General features: G+C 42.0%; 1 protein-coding gene and 1 long non-coding RNA gene across 2 annotated transcripts in view; one reads left to right on the top strand and one right to left on the bottom strand.

Moving 5' to 3' along the window:
* The window catches only part of sirt6 (sirtuin 6), a 9,949-nt gene extending 4,850 nt beyond the window's left edge, over nucleotides 1-5,099 (bottom strand). The window contains exons 1-6 of the mRNA XM_048989980.1: nucleotides 4,871-5,099; nucleotides 4,463-4,590; nucleotides 2,351-2,533; nucleotides 1,897-1,956; nucleotides 1,435-1,530; nucleotides 731-811 (exon numbers count right to left, since the gene is read on the bottom strand). Coding sequence (XP_048845937.1) covers nucleotides 731-811; nucleotides 1,435-1,530; nucleotides 1,897-1,956; nucleotides 2,351-2,533; nucleotides 4,463-4,590; nucleotides 4,871-4,936 — 614 coding nt within the window. The 5' untranslated portion in view covers nucleotides 4,937-5,099. The remainder of the gene's footprint in view (nucleotides 1-730; nucleotides 812-1,434; nucleotides 1,531-1,896; nucleotides 1,957-2,350; nucleotides 2,534-4,462; nucleotides 4,591-4,870) is intronic.
* Nucleotides 5,100-5,161: 62 nt separating this feature from the next.
* Nucleotides 5,162-8,642, top strand: LOC125717044 (uncharacterized). Its single transcript, XR_007384463.1, has 3 exons — nucleotides 5,162-5,267; nucleotides 6,768-6,878; nucleotides 8,406-8,642. It is a non-coding gene; the product is annotated as an uncharacterized LOC125717044 (long non-coding RNA).
* The last annotated feature ends 3,557 nt before the right edge of the window (nucleotides 8,643-12,199 follow it).

Genomic DNA, 12,199 nt, shown 5'->3' with positions numbered 1-12,199 from the left:
ATCTCACAACCTTTGTGTAGTTAGCACAATGCTCTACTTGTTGAGACCCTTACCCAAAATACAAACATGGTCAGACAAACCCGGGAGCAGTTGAGGGTTAGGGGCCCTGCTCAAGGACCTAGCAGTGGAATCACCCCCCCGACCTTGGGATTTGACCATCGTGGACTAACCCACTGAGCTACACACATTCCTAATAAGGAATCATAAACAAATAGCAATATGCTGCTTATTTTGCTAATTATTTTGGAAATACATAAACAAATATAATAATGGATGTATTATTTGTTATCAATTAATTCACTGAACAACATTGTCAAGAAAGTTACGAGTCTTACAGTATACACAGCAATTGTGTTTGCATTCAGATACCTAGCAAAACAACAAGCACCATTCTCCATTTCACAAATCTGCTTTTGACTGTTTTTACTCCCTGCCAAGGAAAGTCATCTGCATCTCCGCAGTGTGTGTAGCCCTGCCAGTAGGAGAGCAGGACCATGACACACTAATGAGAAGGTGTGAAGCTGGGTGCAGTGTGATTCTGCCAATACTCCTTCCCAGCCTGTACTACCCGCCCTCCCCAGCCCGGGAAAATGCACGCCCAGCATTACTCCTGGCTTTTATACACTGATCAGCTGGCACTAAGCCCCTCGCAACCAGGAGAACCAAACAGGGCAGCGATAACCTTCCAGAGCTCACTTGACAGCTAATGGAGCTGCTTCAGATAGCCCACCTGCTGGCTTCGTCAGCGCGGCTCAGGTCTCGGTCTGGCAAAGCGTCCTCCCAGTCCAAAATGGTGCTCATTAGCTTACCCCTGTGGAAAGAGAGACAGGGAGAGCGAGCGAGAGAGAGACAGGGAGAGCGAGAGAGACAGGGAGAGCGAGAGAGACAGGGAGAGCGAGAGAGACAGGGAGAGCGAGAGAGAGGGAGAGCCATGTGATTGTAATTCAGTACTTCATGTAGCCAGCTTGCATTCAAAATGTTCTGCAGCTAAAGAATAATTCACGTCCTCAGAGGGATTACCATGTGAGGCACCAACCCTGGAGCACACCTGTTAAAAATAACTTTCAACGCGGAATAAATAAGGTGAAAATAAAAAGGAGAAAGCAACATGTTTGCAGCTCTGCGGTACTACAGCTACATGTCCTCTGGGGACCTTCAGGGCCATTTTCCAGCTCAATCAGCATGTTCACTTTCACATCCAAGCACTGCCTCAAATTAATTGGCATGGACTCTCTTGGCCAACAAGTAGCATAATGTTTAAACAAGCTGCCTCTCAAGACTAGATTCCCTGGGGCCTTCTTGTACCTTTAAGTACTTAACCTGTATCACCGTAGGAAAACTTCCATTTGTATAAATCAGTAACACCCACGGGTCTCTTTTATGCGGTGGGAAAAGAATGAAAGGTAAGCGGTGGACGAAGGGAGAGGTGGGCACCTGCAGGAGCGAAGCCCTCGAGAGCGCGTCTCCTGGCAGGAGCGGCCTGTGGGCTTCAGGCCCATGACGCCGATCACCGTCTCTCTGACGTACTGCCTGCGGGGAGTGAATGTGAGCAGACAGTAATTCGGTGGGTGACTCACTGACTGACTGACTCACTAACTGACTGACTCACTCACTGACGTAATTATATGTTTGTGGGGACTCTTTATTCATTTCTATGGGGAAAACTCTAATCCCAACATGACTACCTTAACCCCTACCCAGCCCTAACCTTAACCATAAGTAACCAAACAAAATATTTTTTGGCATTTTTCCTTTTTTGATTGCATTCACAGATCTTTGTGGGGACCTGAAAAATGGTCCCCGTAACGTCAAAGTAACAGGTTTTTATTATATTGTGGGGAACACTTGGTCCCCACAATGTAATATAAACAATCATAAACACACACACACACATACTTGCCACATCTAGTACACTCCTCCACAAACATGTTTCCATGCAGCTCAGACAGCAGGTCTCTAAAAGATCAAGAAAATATATTAAAACATTTCAATTGTTTACACACTAAAAACACCCAGTAATCTTTAACACACCAAAAAAAATTCCAAAGAAAGCAGACCGAATGGGCATCTGAAGGCACCGGGCAAACAGGGGGATGTTTCCCTTTACATTCATTTCCTTACAATAATTCTTACTCAAAATGTGCTGCCTCTGCAGTGCTGTTCCTTTATCTGTTAAATTAAAGATCAAGCATCGCAGTCACCAGAGCTTCATTCTACCAGGATGCTGTGAAAACTCCAGAGAAAATGGGGCCACATTAAAACACGACGATCCGGACGGTTAATAAGATGGACCGCAGTTTTGTGGCCCCGAATCAGGTTTTTAAAATGACTTGCGAGCCGGATGCGGCACCTGGGGAAGCCGGAGCGGACGTGGAGGCCGTCCACGTTCTGGCTGATCAGGTACTTCAGATATCCGGCCCTCTGCAGCGCCAGGAGGGCCATGTGGGTGGTGCTGGGCCGAGCCTCCTCAAAGGTGGTGTCAAAATGAGGCGCCTCGCCCTGCTCCTCCAACGTCCAAACACCTTTGGGGCCCCTAAATTGGGCAGAGACAGTGGCAGCTGAGAGTCAGCTAACTGCGTTTTCACACCATGCAAGCAGACAGGGTGACGGCTGGGTTATATGTAATGGTAGGCAGATGGATTACATAGAAGGGTAAGACAAGACAGACATGGATCATAAGCATCATGGAAGCTCAACCCATACTCTACTGTAACACTACACATTTCGTAAGAGAAATATCAATAAATGTTTCTACTCTACGTTAAACTCTTCTTGCGCTATGCTGCTATAGCTAATGAGCTCCATAGGGAAGCTTTACTAGAGAGCATAAGATGTGGAAAAGCTAAGATGAGTTGTGCTCTATTTACTTTGTATCCCTATCCAGCTGCTGGTGTAACTCATGGCTCATAGCTGGCTGTGGCTTTGACTTGCCAGATGTTTTCATTCTCTCTCTTTCCCCATTGACACATCCCCCCCCCCCCCCCGTTTATACTGTGCAAGATATCTTTACTAATGTTGGTCTTGTATCAAAATGACTTTTCAAGCGATTTCAGTGTCGTGGACAAATTTCCAATGTCAGAATAAAATTGGAATAGTTTTGCTACAGTTGGTACAAAAACAAAATGCACAGTGGGCCCAATGAAACAATGAAAATCACCGGGACGCTCGTGCTCAGATCCTCTGCGCAGTGATACGATTGGCGTGTGGCAGTCCGGTAGAAGAAAATAGTTCCTACGTTAAACTGCTCACTACAAAGTCTGTAGATTGTCTTCAATAACCGAGTCATGATTTCTGGTAAGAGACGTTGCTGTTAAATTTCACTAATGTATTTGTATGGTGCTTTAATCAACAGAAAGAATGCCATTCACTCCCATTATATTCATTTCTACGGCCGGTATCTCCATAACTGGGCAACTTTCATCAATCTTTTCCATACTCATCTATGTTATTTTGTTTTATTTCTGTATAAATTATTTTTCTTAATTTATGTTCCATGTCTGTGAATGTTTGCCCCTGTACTCCCAAAACACATTCCTGGTACATGCAGATGTACCAGGCCACCAAAAAGAATTCTGATTCTGAAAGATACACTATTCCAGCTGAAGACAGACATATACGTTCATAGCTTGGAAACAAATCCAATATTGCTAACAGAATATCTGTAGTACTGTGCACTGTGAGTCGATCTCCTCTTTCCCCTAATGAAAAGACGAACTAAGAAAGTAGGCAAGACAAGATATAGAGACTAAAATGAAATGAACTTGGTTCACCTGCCTCCATCTTTTTAAACAGTTAGGCAGTAGCCTCAGTCCTCATCAGGTTATGACCACCATATTCCTCCTAGAGTTTTTAAGTGGTTACATGCAGAATTAACGGTTCCCGCGGATCTTTATCTGAAATAATTTCCAATCGTTCACAAACAGCAGTTGAATAAAAAGGGCACGAGAGCTCTGTATCCCTCTAGTGGCATAACTGTGGAATTGCAGAAAATTCGTCAGGTCTTGTAGGATACCTGTGAGGATCAACTGTTTCAGTTCGAAAAGCGCCACATTTCTATAAATTTTGTTTAAGTTTGTAATGCATTTAACTATATAACGGTTTCATTTTAAAATCAGAATGGAAATAGACTGAGCAGGAATCATGACTAAACTTGTAACCTGAAGATTGTCAGTTCACTTCCCTTAAGGAGCCCTGCTGTTTTACTGTTGAGAAAACTCTTTAATAACACTCTTTGACGTTTCGGAGTGCGTAAAAAAGAAAATGACTTTGGATGAAACGTAAAACATCTGCCATACTACTAATCTGAATGACGGTTATGTCATCCAATTAGCTATAAATATGTACAGGAAATGCAAACATAAATCCGTAAAAAAGAATCGAAGTTATATGTATAATATAATGGATAAAGATTTGGAATAAACACAACTCACACCGCAGAATAAACTATTAAATTATTTAGTACCTGAAGTCAGGAATCCCTGCAGAGGTACTAATTCCAGCGCCAGTATGTACAACCATATATTGTGCTTGCCGTACCATCTGGGCTAGAAGTGCGACTTTGTTCCGCATTTGCTCTGGGTTGTCGAACACCTGGAGAACAAATCGCAGAAGCTCAAAAAACAGCCGGTAGTATAGCTTATAAAAACTGCGAGTACCTATATAGCTTGCTGATTATCCTTAACAGCAGCAATAACAGATTTGGACATTTTAACTACTCACGATGGAATTACATATTATTACAAACAACCATATGCATGCATACATTCAGGTAGTGCTTGGCTAAATAATTCCTACATTGTACATCATGCACATTAACATCGGGCCAGCTACCCCTATTATAAGCCGAGAATAACCTGCTGCGGGCTTTTACCTCTGGAAGTCCGCATACTCCTTTGTCTGGGTATGGAGACAAACCCGCCGCGTAGTTCACCGACATGATCGGTTTGCGCTTCACTATCAGAAGAGTTTAAAGTTTTTTTTATACTGCTTTTACATATACACTATACACACAACCCTGCACAACTAACGAATAGGCTCTACTAAGCGGATGACGTAATACAGTGCGCCGGTCGGTGCTTCTTGTCGCTGATCTCGAGCGCCACGCTTCCGGTCTCGTGCCACCGCGTCTTCTCCAGCACTGGGCGGAGTGAAAAACAGACCGAACGTCATCAAAATGCCCAGCGTATGATGTCATGTATTCTCGCATAGGAAGTTATTCTGTAGGTGAAGTATTCCGTTTTATAAGGTTTGAAAAAAATTACACTAAGGTATGTAATGTTGTTCGAAAACAAATAATCATTTACAATTAGTATGTCTTTTACTGACGGTTTGTGAAATTCGGCATGTGGCATTTTATGCTCACCATTCTCAACCGGCTGTCACCCAGCTATATAAATTTGTATATATACTGAATCAGTGGCAGTCGGTTAAAAGATAGTATATTGTCAGTATAACAGCAGTGAATTTCTCCGAAAAGAGAGAAAATTTGTTTCTAAATTACAAAATTTTAGTAATAAGTTATTTCAGAGTTACTTATTTATTTAACCTCAAAAAATAGAGGAAGTGCTACTGCCAGGGACAGGAATGGGCGAGAATTTCATGTTGTGGAGACAAATTTTAATAAATTTAATTTGGGAAGCCAAATTAAATATTGTAGGATGCACACACCTCCTCCCCCCTGCAGCCGGCTCTGATTTACACATTAACTCGATGAGCCAAAACATTATAACCACCCCTATGTGAAGAAAGTAATATTCAGTATGATAATTATTTGATAACAGCGCATGTGAAGGTTTAGGATATTTTAGACCGTAAGGTAAAATCTGGTACTCATAGTAAACATATTGAAAGCATTAGAAATTGGCTCGAGTAAAGACCTGAGTGAGCTCGGTAAGGACCACATTGTTATGGCCAGACAAGCATCTCTCAAATGACAAGGTGAGCTAATATTGACATTGGTCGGAAGGAAGGAAGAACCGCTTAATGGCGACATGAGGTGTGAATGAAGGTTATCCCACCTGGGATACTAACCAACGGAAGGGCTACTGTGGCACAAATGGCAGATAATCTAGATGATGGTTACTGGAGTGTCACAACATATACAGCATTGATTCCTGTTGTGCTAAGGCTATGTAGCCTTAGGCCAGTCAGAGTGAGCATGCTGACCTCCGTCCATCACTGAAAGTACATGCAAAGGACACATGAGCATTGGAACTGGACCTTAGATAAATGAAAGGAATTTGCCTGGCCTGATGAATTCCATTTCCTTTGAACATGTGCATCATTTATCTGGGGAACAGGTGGCACCAGGATGCACTGGAGTGAGAAGACAAGCTGGTGGAGGGAGTGTGATGCTTTGGGCAATGTTCTGGGCATTCGTGTGTTGGGGTCGGTGCCTGTCTTCCCCTGTCCCATGTGTGTCTTTTCCCTGTTTGCTCAGCAGCTCCTACTAGTCATCCTGTTTGGTGTTCGCCTAGTGTGTTTCCCTGTTCCCTGGGTCACCGTGTAGCTCCATGTGCTGAGCATGCAGCTCAGAGGCTGACACTCCTTCTGTCATGTGTTTAAGGCTGGCCTGAGACCTGCCACACCTTTGTGTTAGGGTTAGGGTTAGGATCAAGTTCAATCTGCTGTTAATGTCCAAAAGGAGACCGTCAGTGGTCTTGTAGAGTCCATGAATTTGTTTGTAGTTTTGGAGTTTATTTATTGTAATTATTTTCTTGCTAGGTAGCTGTTCCTCAATACCCTCACCCTCTGTATGCTCTGTGCAGGCACAGGACATAGAAACACAAGTTATCAGCATGATGGATCACGTGCAGGAGCCTGAAAACCTTTAAGAGATCCGCTTTAATTTATATGACGACTGTGTGGCAAAGAAAGTGGTAAGACACCTATCATGGCAGCTACATGTACATGTACACGGTGAATTATCGAACCGTTATACCCACAACGGTTCAATACGTGCATGTGATTTGTGATTCTGCTCATACTGGTGCAAATATTAGATGGTGTTTTTTCCCCCCCCCCAAAGAAATACATCCAAAACAGAACGGGTTGTCTTGTTTTCAAGGGCTAGAATTTAAATGACATTATTCAACAGCAGATGGCGTAAATTATCGGCCTTGCTAAAGGTAGCGCCATGCTTTAGCAACACAACACCGTATGAGCGGTGATCGCACCCACTGTCGACGATTGTCTGACATAATGTGACGCCGTGGGGTTGGCCAGGTACCTGCATGCTTTGTACTGCACCACACTTGTCTTTAAATGGTGCAAATTAATGTGTATCTGTTAATTGTAAGTGTAACTGTAATGTTTGCCGTGGAATGCATGCATTTTCATTAGCGTGTAGCCAAGTGTATCATGTAAACTGATTTCCTTGTCTGTGCCGCTGCTAATATCAAATCGATAATGGACGTTAATAGAGTATTTCATTTTAAAAGTTATCATCATGTCTTCTTTATTAAAATAACTCCCCACAATGCTTTTTTTGAACCCCCTTTATATAGGTCTGCCACATCAGAAACATTTGCGCTCTCTTGGTTTGTAGAGTTTATAATATTTATCTACACTTACGATAGCCTCTGGTTACTTATTAGCAGTGATATGCTTAACTTCGTATATGTCCTTGTCAAATAAAACGATTCTTTATGTCAAATAAAAAGATTCATTCTTTATGAAGATTTGGTAGCAGTTGCCTTGCTTCAGAAAGTCTCGACATGCTTATCTTTTTACACAGAACCTCACCATCATGTAATACTTATCTCACTAGGGTACCAACATGATTTGTATTACTTATACGTCAAATTTTTTCTATACAAGTATGCACCATGTCTATATGAAATCGAGAAGGCAAATCATTTCCAAGTTGTTAAGGCTTAGACAGAACACTAACAGAATGCTTAGACAGGTAGCCTGATGTTATGCTTTATTATTCTGTAATTTATTATTGTCTGTACAGGTACTATACAGTACATACTAAAAACACTGTTAATTTAAAATAGAACAGGCAAAGCACCTACAGGTTATCAAAGTTTATGTTTTTCTTGGTTATATTTTGTACAGTAGCGATGTAAACTAACCCTAGTTAGTCAGGTTGCCTTTTTTCTGAATGGAGACTCGATAAAACAAATCATTCATTGATAAAAGGGTGATATATCTTTGTTTTCTTTGATATAAGGACACCAAAACTTTTCTGTTACCGTTATCCTAAAACCCTGACACATATCGAACGGTGGGAAATCTGTTCAATAACACCCGTAATAAACACATGCATCCTTTTAGTTTAGTGTCAATAAGGATTGTTCGACAATGGTCACGATGCAGGGATTTGGGAATTATGTGCACATACGCTGCTGATTAGTGAGTGCAGTGCTCTGACTTTTGTGCTCTGCCTGGATGCTCTACAGCAGGAGGATCTAAGGATCTTTTGTGAGCTGGAGAAAAAGGGAGGGAAGTAAGACTTGCAACCCTGATGGGCGAGACCTCAGCCTAGGGGGTAAGTGAGAGAAATGGAATGCAGGTTCATGCAAACTGGAGACGAGGCAAACTAGAGACCAGAAATGGAGGAACAACCACCCAGTTGTCTGTGAAGATCACACCTGACACATGGTCCACCCACCACAAGACCTCAGACTGACGGTGTCCTACGTCTCCCACCGATCTACAGAGTCTGTTAATTATTCACCCCATGACTCTTAAAAATGTCACTAAAATGGGTAATAAATTGGGGGAAACGCAAGATTGGTCTTATTTTGTCACAAAAAGGCATGGCATAGCTCACAGGGTAGGGGGAGGGGATGGCATTCTTGTCTAGTGTGTGTCTCTATGTGCAGTTTAACCTCCTACAGTCTAAAAATATGCTAATTGGTGTCCCTCAATTGCCCAAAGTGTGTGAGCGCCTTGCAGTGAATCAGCATCCCATCCAGGGTGAGTCTCCTGTATTATGACAGGCTCACTGCTCACCCTGCCTCCTTGCAGTTATCGAAAATGGATGGAAGAACAGAAATGTATATTAGTCCCTTTCTATATAAACAGAATGTTATAGAATAGAGGTACTTTTGCCTTCTCTAGTGATTGAAGTATGAAATGCACACTGACATATTGGTGTCCCGTCCCCCTATCTGCTGTCTCTCTGTGTGCTGCTTGCAGTGAGATTTCACTACATTATGACGTGCACATTTCTAAATGTGGTACTGTGTGTTATTATTGAACCCAAGGTCTTTTAAAAGCCAGATTTGCATAGACTGGGTTACAAAGACTGTGGGATCTTGAATTTCACAGAAATGGAGCACTATGTAAGATTAGCTACTTTCCCGAAGTCTTACCATGAAAAATGTATGACAGGCTCTCTCTGCAAGTTGCTCAAATCATGACTGAACATCCCGATGCAGTGTTTTGGTGCTTAACAAGCAGTGGCGTTAATGAAAGGGTGCTAAATTGCAAATAGCTTTTTGGTTTGCTCTAAGCCTACTAGACCAATTGATTTCTTGTCCCACTCTCTTCAGCCCAGTGAATTACTAATGATGCTAGTCAATGAAAAGCATGAATACCCCCTGGCCTATACGTTCCTTACCTCTCAGCTAAAAAATAATCACTGTGCCCCCCATGTGGATTGCTACAGTACCAACAGGAGATACTCCCCATAGGTTAAACGCTGTATAACTGCTCTGTGGCTCACACTTACCAGTCAAACAATGATGCCTCCCTAACCCGCACTTTTACCCTCTTATTGTCACCCACATTTGCCTGTAGAGTCTGCCTACGGCATCGAACGTTGCTTGGAGATCAATAAACCATTGAGTTTAAATTAGGGCTGCTCGATATCACATAGCCATATGTGAAATTTCTGCGAGTAATACTGCGATATCCATAAAACAAAAACGGAGATGAAGTTAACCGAAATAAACTATAGCCAAATAACTTATCTACCAATAGAGTTTGTCAAGGTGGCGGTGCTGCTGTAAGTTGGGTCAACAGAATCAAAGCGATGTAATTATCGAGCATGCGCACATCGCAATGACGATACTGAAACGGTACGTTAGGCAGCTCTTAAATGCATTAAGATATAACCCTGACATCTTTCCTGATGTGGATATACAGTGAAAGGGATGAGCTTCAGAATAAAATCGTCAAGCTGATGACAGCTCTGCTAATGAACCGTGTCTCTCCTTAAACGATTTATAGCAACTCCAGCAGCTCCTGTATTACTGTGGATCTTTTCAGAATACGTTTGAATTAAAGGCTGAGGCGAAAGGAATTTACATGTTTTAAACGAGGTTTTGTCTGCAGTAGCTAAGACACTCAAACCTGTAACAGCAGGGTCCACAGAGTAGTTTGATTTCTGCGGACCAGTTTACGACGTACAAAAAAAAATAAAAAATCGATGGCCGATTTCAAAAGTTTAACCATTTCCATTTTTAAGACCCGAACAGAAATCGCGAATGTGTAGGTCATAATAATTACATTTTTTGTTTATTTTTGGAAATTAACCAACCCCTCCAGCGCTCCACAACCAAGTGGAATACTGGCCACATATCAGTACCAGTCAATGGACAGGGGGGGTTGGGAACCGCTGTCATAAAGGTTAAGAATGTTGCGATCTTTTTTTGTCCCAAGAAATGCATTGTTATAGTGCATTTGAGAAGAAATGAAATTCTTCATAATGCAAAATTTAGCTGTATGATGACAAAAATACAATTCATACCCCGATGCCAATCATCCTTAAAAAAAAACCCCAGGTAAACTTGACTTGTCCACTGATCTTTTTGATAGCTGAAAATGCCCCAGTTCATGTGTATTGGTTTGAAAATTTCTACCTATATAATTGACATTAAATTAGTTTCTGATAGGTCTAACCGCATTACCAAGTTATCTAAAATTAAGACCTGTGCCGCATCAATGTTGTTGAGTAAAGTTCAGAAATGGGGCTTTTAGATGATTCAAACTGTGGGAGTAAAGAGAAACATATTATCAGCAGCGCGTGTAGATGTTGTTTTGCAAGTAAATTGAGCACTGAGTTCGGGCAATTTCCTGATATTTGCACAGAATATTCTGTCAGATCGTCCCTATTGCGTTTGTTCATTCCTCCCTTTGGTTTGCTGATTTTCTTGTGGAGGTTGTGTTGTGTGCTGTCAAATGAAACAGCAATTCTACAGCTTAGTTTGCATTAATTTAGTTCGCGAAAATTATAGGACTACTTCAGTCTTTTGGTTTTCAGTACGAATTTTCATATTGGTCAGGACTTGTTATTTTATTGAACCAAATTAACCCCAACATGTGCTTGTGTTTCCTCAGTATAAGATTTGCAAATTGGGTTCAAAATACTACATTATTCAGAATCATTAAAACTACGCGATGATGTGTTGTATCCCATTACAATTCCCATGGAAAGAGCGCCCCCTTCTTATCTTAAACTATAACGCAAGATGGAAACTAATTTTCCATTTTGGTTTCTAGCAATTAACATACCTAGTGACTGGGACTGACCTGGAAATTCCGGCCCCCTTTCAAACTATTACCTTGCTCCCCCCCCCCCCCCCCCCCCTGCCCAATTTAACAAACAATTTTATATATTCAAGGTCCCCTGTCAGCTGCTAGTCCCACTGAATCCATCATAGGATCAGAGGAGCCTATTTAGGTGGGCTTCAGCCCCCCCCCCCATATTTTGTCCCCCTGAAAAACGTTTTTTCTGAAACCATTTAGTGATTTACCTTGGATTTTCGTAATACATTTCATCCCCTCGGCTCAGAAATATTTATCGTGGGGATCCCCTCCTCTCGGCAAATTAAATCATGGGGGGGGAGACGTCCCGTATTTCTTCATGGGGCTAAAGGTCAAATTCTAGAATCGCCCCTAGTATCCTTGCCCCTCCGTCACCCCAGCTTAGAAACTGGTAATATAGTCTGTTATGTATACGACACGATGTTTCAAAGAATAAAACAGAAAAATAGATTCATTAAATATTAATAAAGTATACAAATGAGAATTTTGCCTGCTGATTATGCGAAAGGGCTTAACTGCGCAATCTTCTAATTTCAAAGGCTTTTACGTGGCGCACCAATTTTTGCAGTCGTTGATGCACTACCGCAATTTCACGTCTAGGTGTCGCACGAGAGCAGGCAACCGAGTGCGCGATGTTTTTTTCCTTCTTTCCCTTCGTCTCCCCCTTCCCTTTCTGTATATTATGCGCGCGCCAGCGAGC

This window comes from Brienomyrus brachyistius, chromosome 21, assembly GCF_023856365.1.
Source record: "Brienomyrus brachyistius isolate T26 chromosome 21, BBRACH_0.4, whole genome shotgun sequence".
Classification (NCBI taxonomy): Eukaryota; Metazoa; Chordata; class Actinopteri; order Osteoglossiformes; family Mormyridae; genus Brienomyrus; species Brienomyrus brachyistius.
The sequence above is the reverse complement of the archived record's forward strand: the minus strand, read 5'-3'. Positions and strand labels throughout refer to the sequence as shown.